Source organism: Solanum verrucosum, unplaced genomic scaffold (genome assembly GCF_900185275.1).
Source record: "Solanum verrucosum unplaced genomic scaffold, falcon-dt-bn FXZP01000275.1, whole genome shotgun sequence".
In the NCBI taxonomy this organism is placed as follows: Eukaryota; Viridiplantae; Streptophyta; class Magnoliopsida; order Solanales; family Solanaceae; genus Solanum; species Solanum verrucosum.
The window spans coordinates 966,249-983,139 of record NW_026020738.1 but is presented as its reverse complement, the minus strand read 5'-3'; the positions used below and the strand labels follow the sequence as shown (position 1 = coordinate 983,139).

The 16,891-nt window shown below is 30.0% G+C and overlaps 1 protein-coding gene across 1 annotated transcript; it reads left to right on the top strand.

Moving 5' to 3' along the window:
• The first annotated feature begins 9,631 nt into the window (after nucleotides 1–9,631).
• On the top strand, nucleotides 9,632–11,495 carry LOC125812661 (ethylene-responsive transcription factor ABR1-like). The gene is made up of 3 exons (XM_049492153.1): nucleotides 9,632–9,953; nucleotides 10,621–11,021; nucleotides 11,166–11,495. The coding sequence occupies exons 1-3, from the start codon at nucleotides 9,632–9,634 to the stop codon at nucleotides 11,493–11,495; spliced, it is 1,053 nt and encodes a 350-aa protein (XP_049348110.1).
• Nucleotides 11,496–16,891: the final 5,396 nt, after the last annotated feature.

Genomic DNA, 16,891 nt, shown 5'->3' with positions numbered 1-16,891 from the left:
GATAATACAAAATTTTCATTAATTGAACGTAAGAGTGTATAAAAATTGAACGGATTGATAAATTAAATTGAAAAAATGCTATTGATTTATTGCTATTAGGTTAATGGATTTTTAATGATTTTATAAAAAAATATCGGGTTATCGATTCAATTTTGGTTTTTAATATTGGGTAAGCCGATAACTCATTAAGGATGTAGTAATTTACTACTTTATTCCTACATAAATATTATATATTAATCTCAATACCTTACTAATTATTCACTTTACCCTTTAGACTTCAATTCACACTTCACGTTGAGTTTGAGTTCACAACTTTACATTATACAAAACGTAAAAATCTAAAGTAAGAACACTATTCCTTTTAATTTCTCTTTGTGTAACACTTGTATAATTTTTTTCATGTTCGTTATTACTGTTTCAATTTTATGAACGTTTGTAAAGTTACATTATATATTGTCTTGTAGCGTCAAATTGTTGGAGAAGTCATATATTTATTTTATAATCATTTTCTTATTGGTTAAACAGTTAAAACAAAAATCAAATCGTTAAGAACCAAAATCAGTAAATCGAAAATCAGTAAAACTATTTTATTGATTTGGTTATTGATTTAGCTTATTTAAAAATTTAAAACTAATAAATTAAATCGATAATATATAAAATCGAATCGAATCAACCGATGAGAGGTACGTTACATTTCTGATAGTAACTTTTATATATATCTAAGAAATTGAAATTGAGTATGAAATTTGATTTACCCATTTTAACTATCCGTCTTTATTTATTTACTACTTGAAATTATCAATTCTACGTTTTACATATTCATATGATTGAGTCTTTATATTTTTGAAATAGTATAATAGAAATTGCTCCATATAGGTTTTCATGTATGTATTTCATTTTAATATTCAATTATTTCAAAGATAAATTACGTTTTCTTTAGAATTAAAGAATAAAAAATTTCACTTAATACTATCCATCAATAATTTGAGGATTATACCTTAAAAAATATAGATATGAAATAGAGCTATTATAAAAAAAAATAAGATAGAAAATAAATTTTAATTACGAAGTATTAGATAATAGTACACACAATAAGAAAATAAAATGATAATTATAGTATCACACCAAGCAAATCATCATTACATAAAAATGAAACTTTTTATCATTACAAAACAATAAATTTAATGATGATATAAAGAAAAATTTAAAATAACAATTATAAAATAAATGTTTTATTTAATTAACAAAATATCACACAATACAATAATTTAACCACTAACAACCATCGAAACAAGTTGTTAGGTCTAGTCTCACTCTGACACATTGATAATGAGAAAAGGCTTTTTTATATAAAAATATATCTATTCAATATTCGAAATATCTATATTAAAGTCCAATTAGATTTAAACTCACATGAAAAAAGTTTCATATTAATAAGTAAAATAAACCCTAATCAGACGACTTTATAATCAAGAGAACTCAAATCTAAATTTTTAATTTAAAATAAAAAAATATTTATCATTTCATCATAATTTTTATAAGTAATAATAGGAAAAGTTATAGCATAAAGTTGTTAATTATAGAAACAAAAGGGATTTGACTTAAGTCAGCTCTGACCAATTCAAACATCTATTTTCTCCACACTATACTGCCTAGTATTCACATTTCAATAACATTTTCTTTATATTATTTTAGGAGACATCGTTTAATTTGATATGATATTTAATTTTTTTTTAAATTAATGATTTAAAATAATTCTTGAATATATTATATATATGTGTAATTATAAATCATTTTAGTGAAGATTTTTTTTTAGAATAGTAAAATTATTTCTTATTCATCCCATTATAATATTGAGAATTTCTTTGAGCATAATATTTTCTACCACTCATTATGTAGGAGAAGATTCATATATCTAAACTAGACATTGAAATATTTAAAATTATAATCACATCGAGTTAAAATAAGTGTTTCGAAAATCGTTATTATATCCTATCGAAAATTTATAAGGAAGGCCAAAAAAAAGCACTAGCAATAATAATAATAATAATTGCAGAAGGGATTCTAGATCTCATGAAATAAAATAGATTTTTTAACAAAACTATATTAGAAAAATTAATTCAATGCTAGATTATGTGTATTATAAAATTGTACTAGGTTTAAAGCAGACAAAAAGAGAAAAGGGAGCACTTTTAGATTAATTTTAATTTGGATCTTACTATAGAACCTCTGAATATGACAATGACAGCAAAATGTGCGCATCGATCAGTCCCTTAATAATAGTAATAACATACTCTCCGTTTTAATTTATATAATGTAATTTAATTTAATATAGAATTTAAGAAGAAAAGAACGATTTTTAAAATTTATGGTCTAAAATAAATCATAAATACCGTGTAATTATAAATCATTTCGTTGAAAGTAAACATACATTTTAGGGCGGACTACAAAGAAATATAAGCCATATAAATTAGAATAATAATAAAAAATTCTTATAAAATATTGCCTTTTTATTTTGGTTCCATATATAGATAACCAATATTATTCAAAAAGTATTTATTTGCATGGAGCGAGGGGAGGACATATCAATGCGACATATTACTTGTGAAATTTTATTTTTTTTAAAAAAGTAATTTTTAAAATTTTGGATCAAAACTTACCAAATAGCTTTTTATAATTTTGGCATATTTATATAATTTTCAAGAATCTTAAGTACTGTTTATCTTATCAAAATATCAAATGGTATTTTCATGTAACATATCATGATTTTTATTTTTATTTTCATCATATCATTAAAGAAATTATGAAATATACTGGCTGCTAAACTGTATTATGTGTTGTAAACGTTTACTTTGATAATAAAATGAGATAGTTATCAAGAAAATAATAATTACGAAGTTGAATCTAAAATGATATTTACTTAAATATAAAATTAAGAGCAACATGGGTTATATAGTATAGTCGTAACACTGCTTCATTCTTACCAGAAGTCTCGAGTTCAAACTATGGGTATATATAGAGAAAATCTGGAGTGTCATCCCTATAATGCGCGCGCAATCTGAATTTAATCAGGGCTCTAATGCATATTCCGAATGAAAAATCAAACATAAAAAAATTGAAAATGCAAGATAAATATATAATTAATTGGACGGAGGCAAAATATAATTATGAAGAAAGACGTTCTTCACCCCCTTTTTTTGACAAATTAAATGTCTTATAAGAAGACTAAGTCAATACTGAAAATTAATTCCTTCATCCAGAAGGTGAAGAAAAAAGATTGAGAAATATAAAAAATTATCTTTTGAAGTCAATTTTGAGGAGTAATTACATGATTTTACTTTTCTTATGCACCCTTCACTTGGGGAACTATAAAAATTATTCAATAATATAACATGAAGAATTTATAATTTAAATAAACACTCAGTCAATCTCTCCAACAAAAAATAGCCCACAAATAAATAACATATACAATTGTGTATTTTCAGTAAGTAAAATAATTCATTTATATTTACTATAAGATAAAAATAAACAGTTAATAGTGTTAGCTATTGTGTAATGATCCTTAACATTAACGCTACAAAGAGAGACAATTCATATTTAAAGTTTATGAATTCTTACGGTATCCCCATATATATATATATATATTAATGTAGTAATTAAGCTATCATTCTTATTAAGTAATCTATTAATGTTTATCATAAGATTTACTTTTGGAAAAAAAGCCTAAATTTTTCTTTGTAGTTGCACGAAAAAGTTATGTACACACATATATTTTACGGGCAATCAAATACCGCTTAGCTATAAACAAGAAATTGTGATAAAGTGGTAAATATTCTTTCATTTATAATTAGAAATTTCGAGTTCGAGTTTCTTTAGATACATAGTAATCTTTGTTAGGAAGTGATTTATCCTTTAATATGAGATTTTTCGATGCGACTTCAAATTAATCAGGCTCTAACATAAATATTAAACGCCGAGTCGAAAATATAAAAAAATACCCCTATCATTTTGTTGGCATGACACCACTTTTATGGTCTAAAGTGCTCCACATGTGTTATGTGTATGACTCATCAGCGCCACATCAACATGCACCACGTTAAAAATATAATTTATAAAAATTTAAAACTTTTTTTTTCTTTTTTTCATTCTCACCACAAACCTCTCTTACCATTTAATTATGATTTTTTCCCAAAATAATTTAATTGTATAAATATTTATTCATATAAGCATAAATTAAATTAAACACTTCATGTAATTGTAACAACTTTTGTTGCCACCTTTGCCTAGGTTGGGGCAGTGCCGTAGTCATAGTAACAGATAGTCAGTCGAACACTTCTCATCAAAAAATTATAATATATATAAATTAAAAACATTCTTCATATGTATATATCAAATTTTGAATATTTTAATGAAATTTCTGATTTCACCGTGAGAGCGAAAGGAATACAAAGCCAACTAGGAGAATATTTTCCATTTCCTTTCATTTCTCGATAGAATTATCTTATACGTTGTACTTGTATGAATAGTACATCAAAAAAGAAAAGAAAAAGTAAAACTTCTAGTATGTTTTGTTTTAGAAATTTCAAGACAGTACAAGATGACTAATTTTTTAATTTTTATTCTGAAAATAATTGAGTTCAGAAAATTAAATAATAGACAATTTTCTAAATGCACATGAGAATAATTTGAATATTAATTAATTTATATTTTTAGCCAGCACTTTTTGAATTTGTTATATATTCCCCAACTTGTAGTTTACTAAGTAGTATTTTTATAAAAATCCCACTTGGATACAATAATAAAAAAAATGTATCACTGCAAATTATCTCTTCATAGGCATATGCAAATTTAATCATTGAATATAGAATTTATTTCCTTTTATATTTTAGAAATGGTCGACAATTTCAATTGTTTTGACTCGAACTGTTCAAGAATAGATAAACACGTGAAGATGAATAATTAAAAATAAATAGACGCACGCCGTTTATTTATTATTAGTGATATTATCTACTTTAATCTTCAGAATAATGTGAAGCCTTTATTTTTATAAAAGAATTTATTTAATATTATCGCACTTTTAATTTATCGATATAATCTGCTTATTATACATTATTCTTTAGCTCTAAATATCCATCATTAGTGTTTATTACCTGCACATATATGTCTAAGTTACACTTATTATACATCATAAATTTTGATTGTTATTAATGAATATTTTTAAAATTATAATTTAAGACAAAGTTTAATAGTGTGGTTGAAATAGGTAGTTAAAAAAGACAATTAGAATAAGACGGGGTCGAGAGGAGTTTGACTTTTAAAGTGTAATCGATATTTACCGTACATCAATTGGTGAAAATAAATAAATTTTATTCAATAAGGATTGTGGTGAAGTAATAAGTTAATTAAAAGTCTCGAATTTGAGTTTTTTTAAGTATAAAATCGCCTTTGTTAAGCTGCATTTAACCCTTCAATATATATTTTTGACGTGAATTTAAATTTAGTAGGGTCCAATGCAAATAAGACTCTGAATAAAAAACAAAAAAATGTTAAATTATATATATTAACATGCTCTTTAACTTAGCTTTATCTGATATCTATGTCTTCCAATTTTGGGTGTATACCAGTAGATACTTAAACTTGTATAGAATTCATGAATAAACAAACACATATGTCCTACTTGTCGTCCTACGTAGCAATTCACGTCCTATGAAGCATCCTACGTGTACTATGTTAGCTCCGGAATGTCGAGTTTGGTCTAGATTGACCCTTCTTTTGTGTCTTGAGGCCTCCAGACTTATTTCGAGCCCTTTTGTGATTTTTGACTTAAAATGGCGGTTGGGTGTGGGACCCACTTTTTTGTTAAGATGACCTCGTATGGAAATTTCGACTACGCCATTGAATCCGGAATATCAATTCTGGTATGGTTGCATATCTCGTTTGCGTGCATGAGATTTCGAACGAGTTCGGAGCACCCCGTCGGAGTTTTTAGGTTTTCGAAAAATATGCTGAAAATCTGATATATAATGCAGAAAATCAGCAGCCTTTCCAAAACTTTAAAACCTCCTAACTCCCTCATCTCTCAACTGATTTAGGCGATTCAAAGTGCGGGAGCTTCGTATTCTCGATTGCTTCGCTGTAGAGTATTCAGAAGTTGTCGGGTGCGCATCGTTTGAGGTAAATTTTGCGATAAACCTGACTGCTGTAACCTTTTTCGAGTTCTTACTTTTGGCTTTCTTGAATTGGTGTTATCTCACTCATTTTAGCTCGGTTTTGGGTGATTCGCAGTCCCACGTGTTGGAAATTATCGTGGCTACGTCGTGGAGTGTTCAAGGAATGCTGGGCACCATTCGATTCTTGTTATTTCCGAGTTTAGACTGTTGCATGATTTCTTTTAAGTTGATTAAAATGTGTTTTTCTTACATGTTGGGTTTTGCTGCGTTTTGAGCCTCAAATTGTGTTCCATTTTGGAACACAAGTTCGGGGTACTGTTTTGGGTCTCTTGGCGAAGTCAAATCCGGATAGTTCGGTGCGGGTCCCACGATTCCCATTTTGACTCCAAAATTGACCCGTCTCCGTTTATTGTGATTTTAGTGTCTAAACGACCGTACTAACGTTGTGATCCTATATTTTATAGAGTGACAACGTTCAAAGGTCATTTGGGAAGGAAAGCTCCGACAAAGTGATTTGATGCGCGCGCGATCGGCCTTAAGGTAGTCTATGACTTCCTTTCTATTAGATTGAGCTTAATTGTGTAAAAGCGTATCGATTGGAGTGAATTGGGGGTGGGCACCAGTTTCCTACTTTACTTTGATTAGATACTTTATGTTAGGATCGATTGACCATATTTCGGGTGTAGTACCATGTTAACCGGTTTAGTAGAGTTGCATGCTTATGTGCTAAATGCTATTGTATGCTTTGTTCATCCTTAACCGTAAGCATGATGTCCTTAGTCTAGGTTAGGCTAACATTGCCTTAGACTTATGACCCGTGTGGGCTAGATAGCCTTGACTTTCTGCCGACGTTGTTTGAATGACTTAGCTCTTTGTAGACTGGAGTAGCAGGCTTGAGTCTGATAGTTTGAGCCTTAGATTAGGCGCTATCGCTGCTTGCTGCATTTTTGTATCTTCTCCCTCTAATTCCGCGATTTCGACGCGTTCTCAAAAGTTCAGTGCATCACTAAAGGCGTGGGATTGAGATAGTATAGGCTTGAAGCCTTTTATGTGATTTCTTAGCGTGGACGGCGTTCCATGATGGCTGTTGCTGGATTGGATCCTATCGGAGATACCATCACCCCCGGGGTTGTTCTTTCTAGCTGGGCTGGGAGCGTATCGCTGGCTGGGTAAACTTGGTGATTTCGGCGATCGCCCCCGAGCCTTTCTTTCTAGCTGGGCTGGGAGTGTGCTGCTGGCTGGGTGTCCCCAGGTTGCTCTTTCTAGCTAGGCTGGGAGTTGACTGCATGGTAGGACGACTCGCGATATCTACCTCACCCCCGGGTCCCTCTTTCTAGCTAGGCTGGGAGTGCACTGCTGGCTGGGTGGCGTCTGATGGATTATCTTGGTTACTTTGGGTTGGGAGCCCGGTTTTCTTCTTTCTCAATAGACTTAGCTATTTTGTGTACATGTTGTACTTATGGGGGTTCGTTTAGGTTTTATTTAAACTTGCGCACGAGTGTACCTTCTGGGCTTATGGGGGTCCAATTAGGTTTAGTTTAGTTGTACTTAGTTTATTTTTTGTATGCTCGTGTGCTTTCTTTTCATATCTGCTTTGACTTCTCTGTGTCTAGATTTTATCATTTATTATTGTTTTTACCCCTTTTGCTCAGTCGGCCTATGATGCCTACTGGGTACCTGTTGTTTTGGTACTCATGCTACACTCTGCATCTGTTTTTGTGATGCATGTCTGAGCACTAGTGGCCAGCGTTGATATCGAGCTTGCAGCAGTCTGATCCGGAGACGGGGGTGATCACACGACGTTTTGTACTATTTCAGTCTCCATCTGTATATATAGACTTGTTTTTTGCCTTTCGAGACAGTCCAGTTTTTGTGGTCCACTTTTGGGACTTATACTCGTTTTGTTAGTAGCTCTGTACTAGTGACTTCTAGGTTCTGGGAGGGATCTTTATTTGTAAATATATGTTTTGATTCGCTTCCGCCTGTTTATATTGTTATCTTAAATTTTGCCTACTCTTGTTTAGTTTCTGCCCTTTTACCCACTACTAGTTGTTTTGGATTTCAGGTTGGCTTACCTACTGGTGGGATATAGTAGGTGCCATCACGGGTCGAAGAATCTGGTCTTGACAAGTTGGGGGCGGACCCACCCTTAGCTAAGGGGTGTTTCGTCAGAAAATTACATTGTATATAGAGGTCAAATTTTGGTTTAATAAATATATATACATAAGTATTAACACCCCTTGACACAAGTTAAAGGTTTACTCTAATGGTTAAGACGTTGAGAAAATTTCTCGAGGTTGTGTGTTTTAGTCCTATTAGCCTCATTATTACTATATTTTTTACTATAACCATTAACACCCCTTAGTGACAATCCTAGATCTGCTATCAACTAACCTAAATTAAAAAATATATATTTATAAATTATGCCAAAATAACTATTACTCTCTCTGGCTATTACTTGTTCATTTTTAACTTGACACACTTATTAAATTTTTTTTGACATAGTAAGTTTACCATTTTACCCCTATTAATTGATAGGATTTCAAAATCAATTTACTCATTGAAAATGTTGTACCTTTTTCAAAAACATCAACTCTCTAAATAAATTAAGGATATGATAGAAAAAATAGTCTTTTTTTTATTTGTCAAAAATGACAAGTAAATAAAGAACAAAAGGAGTAATATTTTGAAATCAAAGACAAAATACATAAACATGACCGTGCACAAGTAAACACTTAAACTTGTATAAAATTGAACAAATAGACACATTCGTCCTACATGACACCCTACATGACAATTTTGTGACTTACGTGGTGTCCTACGTGTATTATGTCATATAAGACACGTGTGTCTACTTATTTGATTTTATATAAATTAAAATGTATACTTATACACACTCAAAATTAAAGGACATAATTATTCACTAAAATCAAATCAAGGGTCATATTCCAGTATTATGCGGAAATCAAATAGACATGCTAATGGGGTCCAAATGGTACACACACTAAACAAATAGAAATATTAAATGAAGTTAAAGGACGGTAGGTTAATAAACAATTATAGAAAAGACCCATTCCGCGTTCTCCATGTCGGCATTTTTATTAAACTTCCTAAAAACGGCACCTTTCACTTCTGTCACATATAATATAGAGTATTTTTTATATTCACACCTCTTTTTATTTATATTTTGACTTTCACAATTTGATTATCACTATCAGCAACTTTTGTTTTGTTGCCCCACTTGTTTTTATTTAAGAAAAAAGATTATATATGGACCGACTCTTTATTTGGCGGGCGTTTTTTTTAAAAAATAATTTAAAAAAATGTTTTTAATTTTGTCAACTTGTTGTGTTTGTATATAAGAACTACAAACACACATTGGACATTATTACATTCTAATAGTCGTTTGTTCTTGTCAACTTTTGCAATTGCTGCAAAATATACATTTCATACAAATATACATGTGTAATATTATTCATTACAAGGTGGCGAATTCGAATGATAATAGGAGGAGGAGGAGTACTAGACAAGATGATGATGATGAACAAGAGATTAATGTGTTTGATACGATGTTTCGAGGGAATATTAATAGAGAAGAAGAAATGTCTGTTATGGTTTCTGCGTTAACTCATGTTGTTGTTGGTCATCATCCTGAAAATGTTGAAAATCATCATCAAAATAATACGTCGATTTCTAGGGGTGTTGGAGAAAAAAGAGGACGTGATGAAGAACAATTATTATTATTACATGGAACTAATTCTTCTCATATGACATTATCATCAGGTATATATTTTCCCCTTCTATCTGTGTTTATGTATGTTGAAGATATAATTAAGTAACAATGTAAATGAGATTGTCATACACTTCAATATATAGTCAGATTAATCTGTACTAAACATGGATCGATCAGAGTATATTCAAAGTCCTTGTTTTGTGGTTTAATCATTTAGCTAGTTGGACTAATTTAGATTCGTGCTTCCAACCAGAAAATCTCTAAGTCTAAACAATATTTTAATGCTAAGTACAGATAAAATATTACAGATGAGATGACAAATGAAGTATTATATATATTTCCTGGTATTCAATCTATTTATGATGTATATTTACATTTTAGCATATGTCTACATCACAAAATTTGTTATTAAGGAAAAGGGTCTGATATATCCCTTAACTTTGTCATTTAGAGCTGATATACCTCTCATTATGAAAGTGATTCATATGTGCCCCTACTGTTGGCTCGCATATGGCAAGTTGAGGGGTAAATTGTTGCATCTGTCTTTTTGTTTTTGTATGGAATGTTTTTGCATGACAATACATATATCGCTTAGGGTTTGTTAGAAACAGTCTTTCTACCTCTGAGATAGACGTCAAGACTCCATTTTATGGTATTATACTGAATATGTTGTTGTCGGTATTGACAAATACATATATATCAAATTATGTTATATAGGTGGTGAAGGTACAAGCATTAGGACAATTACAAGCAGCACATCAACAACAGAAGCAACATTTATATACACTACTTCAACAAACAATGTTCATCAAAATAGCAGTACTATTGATCAATCTAATAATACGAATGATAATCAACTAAGACGACGATACAGAGGAGTAAGACAGAGGCCATGGGGAAAATGGGCAGCTGAAATAAGAGATCCATATAAAGCAGCGCGTGTTTGGCTAGGTACTTTTGATACTGCTGAAGGAGCTGCTAGAGCTTATGATGAAGCCGCTCTTAGATTTAGAGGTAGCAAAGCAAAACTCAATTTCCCAGAAAATGTTAGTTTATTGCCTTCTTCAATTCAACAACCTCCAAATACCCTTTACTCTGTTTCTTCCGAACCCAACCCAATCGTTCACACTTCTTCTCTGTATCATTCCAATTTTATCGGACATTCCTTTAGGGACGTGGAACCTATAGTTCCCATTTCTTCTCTGGATCGTTCCAATTTTATTATTGGGCATTCCTCTAGGGATGAGAAGCCAATAGTTCACACTTCATCTCTGTATCGTTCCAATTTTATTATTGGACATACCTATAGGGATGTGGAGCCAATAGTTCACACGAATCGTTCCAATTTTACTGAACAGTCCTCTAAGGATGTGGAGCCTATAGTTCAGAGTTCTTCTTTGTATCGTTCCAATTTTATTGAACGCATCCCTAGGAATGATCCAATAGTTGATCACATGGTGCAGCAAGGGGCATATTTTCCATATTTTCAGGCAGGTAGTACTAGTCAGAGTACAAGTGGAAGTGATTTTCATCAAGCTACAAATTCTTCTAATTGGTCAAATCATGATCATCCTTCTTCTTCATCTGGATAATTTTATTATAGGCATAATATATCATTTAACTTGGCTTCAGCTGATATATATATGATAATTTTGAGTGTGTATAAGTAAATATTTAAATTTGTCTAAAATTGAACAAATAGACATAATTGTCCTATATGACAATTTTGTGTCATATGTTGTTGTCCTACATGTATGATGTATGTGTCTACTTATTCAATTTTATATAAATTTAAATATTTACTTACGCACACTCATAACTAAAGGACATAAATATCGGCTGAAACAAAGTTACAAGTTTATACTACTAGAATATTTTTTTCATCTTCCTGGAAGATTTTGACTAGCTAGTAGTTATTTTTTTTAGGAATGTATTGGTGAACAAGAATTGGCCACGTGGATGAGGTCCATTTTTTTTTTTGTCATGTTTTGGGATGTATTTAAGTGAGAGGGAGTTGAAAAAAAGAAGTTGAAAGGACTAAATATCTTTTTTTCGTGTGTGAATTTAGAACTACTTATCCTTTTATTTATGATTATGATGCCAATTTTTTGTACATGATTCACTTATATCAATTGTGATATATGCACCAATATATATTATGAAGTATTTCAAATTTTACTATAATGTTATATACTAATACCGGTCATGCCAATATTTTTATTTGTTCCACCATACGGAAGTATACAATTTCACCAAGTTAAAACATTTGAAACTTTTTACTTAATTTAGTTTTTGGTGTCATGTATAAATATGTAGAGGCAGGTCTAAGATTTTAATAGGATAGATGTATTATAATGAAAAAATGGACTTAAGATTTGTATTAAATAGTTAGGTTCTTACCATTAACTGATCATTACATTTTTAAAATTATAGGAGTAAAATTAATATTAAATTCTTCATACAATTTTTAATAATTTCAAGATAGGGAATGTCCTGTAATGTTGATGATAAAGTCGAAGACGATACAATATCTTTGGAATCAATTACCCGTAAGGAAGCATTAATCGTGTCTAGAACTCTTCACAATTTTTTGGTGCAGTTAGAGAAGACACCAGAACTTTTGGATGCAGTAAGAAAGTTTGAGATGAGCTTCAATTAGATTTAAATTTTAACAAAAACCACTACAATCATATTTCACTAAATTTTGTAATTTTAAAAAATTACTAATTTATAATATTAATATGATCATATATTTATATAAGAAGCTTCCAAAAATGTATTATCTTTTTATCTTACCGAAATCAGTATTTTTTTCATTGATCCAAGCCAAGATCGGGATCTAGAAGCCCACCTTTCATCTCACGTGCATTATTAGTTTGACTAATTGTGGTCTTACTATTTGTACTTGCAAACAAAGCACGTGCCCTAAGTCAATTAAATTCGAATTAATAATACTCTACAAGAATGAAATATTCAAAAAAAATCACATACAATATAAGAATCATTACACAACTTCCAGAACTTGAAGAACATTTCCCCTCAAATTTATTCCATTTCAACTTTGGTGTATTGATAGGGCCTTGTAATAAAGATTCTTTTAGTGGGATGAAGGTCAACAATTTAAATTTAAGAATAAAATTCCTATGATAGGATAATATTCTTTTCATATCGATAAATAGAATTTTAAAACACTACATTCATGTCATACAATATATTTATGTATATCTCACTTCAACAGAAAATTCCATGTATACGTGCATGAATAATGTGTTTTCGTGTAAGATATGAGAGGGCTAAGTTCAATTAGTTAAGTTCGAGGGATATTTTTAAGACCGTTAATAGTTCGAGGATGGACACTATAAGAGAAACAGTTTTTAGCATCAATAAATATACACAATAATAAATAGTGCGAAAGTCTTTCCCGACATTAGTTAATTGTCATTGGATCCAATGTCGCTAAAGGCTTTTGAGACATATATAAATAGTGATATGCCGCTAAAAATACATATATAAATAATTAATTGCCGCTAAAGATTATTTTTTATGTAGTGGAAACTAATAATTTGTGACAAGTTCAAGAGTGTTCTCAATACTTCTCTCTAATTTTTTTTATTATATAAAATTGAATAACAATAAAATACTAAGTGTAATCTACAACTTAGGTTTGAAAAGAGTAGAATGTATGCATACCTTATGAAGTAAAAGTGTAAATAATACAAATTTTCAATGAAAATTATAACATAAAATTAGAATAATAAAATATGGCTTTGAGAAGTTGATATAATAATATTGAATGGTGTTGCGCTGAATTTGATAAGTTGATACATATAAAATATCAAAATAGTGTTTGTTGCAATTCTTAAAATTTGAAGAATACACCAAAGAAAAAAATTGATCTTTTTGTAAACAGACGGCAATAGATTTTGCATAATGCAGAAGGTTTGACTGTTTGAGAGATTTCAAAATATTCAATCATAAGCGAATAAAAATTGTGAAAAAGGAATAAAAAAGATAAATGCATAAATAATAGCGCGGGTTCATGTCAATCGTCTAAATATAAATAAAGAAATAAAATGAATAGTCACGTCAAAAAGATACTGTAATTACCTAAAACTATTTCATTTCTCTTTTCAAATTTAGCAATGTCCCAAAAAATTGAGATCTTAAATAATTGCTTTAGTAGCCTTATAATCGAGCTTTGATCCTACTATTTCAACTTACAAAAGCACGTGCCCTAAGTCAATTAAATTCGAATTAATAATATTCTAAAAGAATGAAAATTCAAAAAAAAAAAATCACATACAATACAAGAATCATTATACAACTTCCAGAACTTCCAGACATTTCCCCTAAAGTTTATTCAATTTCAATTTTGGTATTAATAGGGCCATATATAAAGATTCTATTAGTGGGGTCAACGTCAACAACTTATATTTTAAGATCAAAATATTCGTAGGATAATATTCTTTTCATATCGACTAGTACAATAAACAAAATATTTTTTTGGTACAAATAATATTTTTTGAAAATATTCAGAACAATAAACTAAGATATTATATATATTGTTAGAAAAGTTTGATGATTATCATCCTTATATTCTATAGATAAACTGCCAATGAACACTCTTAGGAAATAAGAAATTAACGATAGGATAAAATTTTAAAGCTAAATAATAAAAAAAATTTATGCTAATCTCATTTAACTAGGGATTAACGATGAATTGTAAACGAGAGAGGGGCACACTAAAATGATGTGGTACCTAATTTGAAAGTAATCTAGTAAAAAAAGATTTTTGAGCTAAAATTTAGTTTTTGAGTTTTTCTAAAAAAAAATTAAAATTTATTCCAGAATTTATATTTTACAATAAAAAGAAAAGCTCATCAATTGTGACTTTAGTTATAATTTTATCAGCCTCTCATTAAACAAGCTCTTATTAAAGAGATTGTTCGTAAAATATAAGAAAATTATAGTATTAAAAAATAACTAGACTATCGTTGTTATTCGAGAACTTGTGGTCTAAAACAATCCATTGCATGTAAACCAAATAATGATCTAGATATTATTTTCAAAGTACATATTTTTCACAAAGATAATGTTGTGGTTGAGATCGTTTTAAAAGGGGAAAAGAAACCATTTTCCTTTTGCTAACCCCTAAAGAAATCTGCATTTCAAAATAAAAGAGTAATTTCCCTGGATAGTCATCCATGTTTTGAAAATTACCTAGGAATATCACTTATGTTTGTTTTAGGACCATAATATCACCCAATTTTACCTCTTTTTCTCAAAATATACTTGACAAAAAAAAAATATTATCTCTCTCCTAATAGGATGCCATGTCACTAGGGATGGCAATGGAGCGGGGCGGGTATAAGGCTATGTGGGGCGGGACGGGTTTAAGGTTGTGTGGTGCGGGTCGGATGCAGGGCGGGTTGGAGTGGGTTTTTTAAAAATTAATGTGGGGTGGGGCGGGTTGCGGGTATATGTGATTTTACGTGGGTTCAAACTTAATTTTAACTTTTTACATGTTATAAGAGTGATAGAACATTATTTATTAAGATAATTTCATTAAAGCTACTAAAATATTCAAGATAATAAATGAAAATGGTTCAATAAAAAATAATATAATTTCTTACATGTTTCGCAATTGACCTCTAAAAAATAAAATTTTAAGTCATTATCCTATTAAATTAATACAACTTAATGAAAACATGAATTTATTTTTATGAATTTTATTTGTAGTATCAAACATAACTAGAAAAAGAAAATATTAAAAAAATTATCCATGGCGGGTTCATGCGGGGCGGGTCCATGCGGGGTGGGGTGGGGCAAGTTGAAAATAAAAAGAGTTGTAATGCGGGGCGGGGCTGGGCGGATTAAAAATTTAGTGGGTTAAGCTCAACCCGCACCGCTCCCGCCCTACACCGCCCCATTGCCATCCCTATATGTCACATTATTCCTTTTTTATTATTAACATTTTTTTAATTCCTTTTTTATTATTAACATTTTTTTAAATTCTTTAAAAACATTATATCCTTTGTAGTTTGACAATATGGTTACCTTATTACTCTAATGAATTAAAATATCAACAAAAAGGGTGTTCGAAGTTAAAAGGGTCATTTTTTTCCTTCAAAAAATAAAAACAGTACATCAAAAAAAAAATTAACCAAAAGGGCAAAATTGCTCCTGACAAAAATTGACACCGTTCCGTTAAAAGAAATAAAAAGCAATTTTCTCAAAAAAAAAAATCATTATTTCTTTAAAATCGCTGCTATAGCAGCGTTTTTATATATAAAAAATAATTAAAAGTGAAATCGTTGCTATAGCAGCGATTTTTTGTTAGGAATTAAAAAAAAAACATAAAGAACAAGTTTTAAATTACATAAATTTCCGGCGGCAGCCGTTTAAAAAAAAACAACAAGTTTTTTAAAGAAAAAATTGCTGCCGAGGCAGCGGTTTTCGGTTTTAATTTTTTAATTTTTTTTTTTTAACTTCAAAACTTTTTTTTAAATTTCTTAAACAAAATCGTTGCTATAGCAATGATTTTTATTTCTTTTAGCGGAATGACGTCAATTTTTGTTAGAACAAAATCGCTCCGTCAGGAGGTATTTTGCCCTTTTGATTAACTTTTTTTTTGATGTGCCGTTTTTGTTTTTTTAAAGAAAAAAAATTGTCCTTTTGGCTTCGAACTCAACAAAAAGGTGTCATTACCCATTAGTGCCCATATAAAAACATTATCTCACTTGAAAAACAAGAGGAAACCACATATTTTCCTGAAGAATTGGAGGAGCTCATATTTGGATTTGCCACCTAATCCCCCAAAACTAGGGTAGAAATTTTTGGGCTATGTAATTTTTTTTTACTAGGTAATATAGGTTGTCTAAATTATTATTTTTAAATGTTAATAATAAAAAAGGAATAATGTGACATGGCATCCTATTAGGAAAGAGATAATGTTGTTTTTGTGTAAGTATATTTTGAGAAAAAGAGG

Bases quoted from the DNA above. Each gene is read 5' to 3' on its own strand.
- LOC125812661 (XM_049492153.1), top strand. From the start codon at position 9,632: ATGTGTAATATTATTCATTACAAGGTGGCGAATTCGAATGATAATAGG. The intron at 9,954-10,620 runs GTATATATTTTC...TATGTTATATAG, and splicing joins TCATATGACATTATCATCAG to GTGGTGAAGGTACAAGCATT. The intron at 11,022-11,165 runs ATCGTTCACACT...CCAATAGTTCAC, and splicing joins TTTCTTCCGAACCCAACCCA to ACTTCATCTCTGTATCGTTC.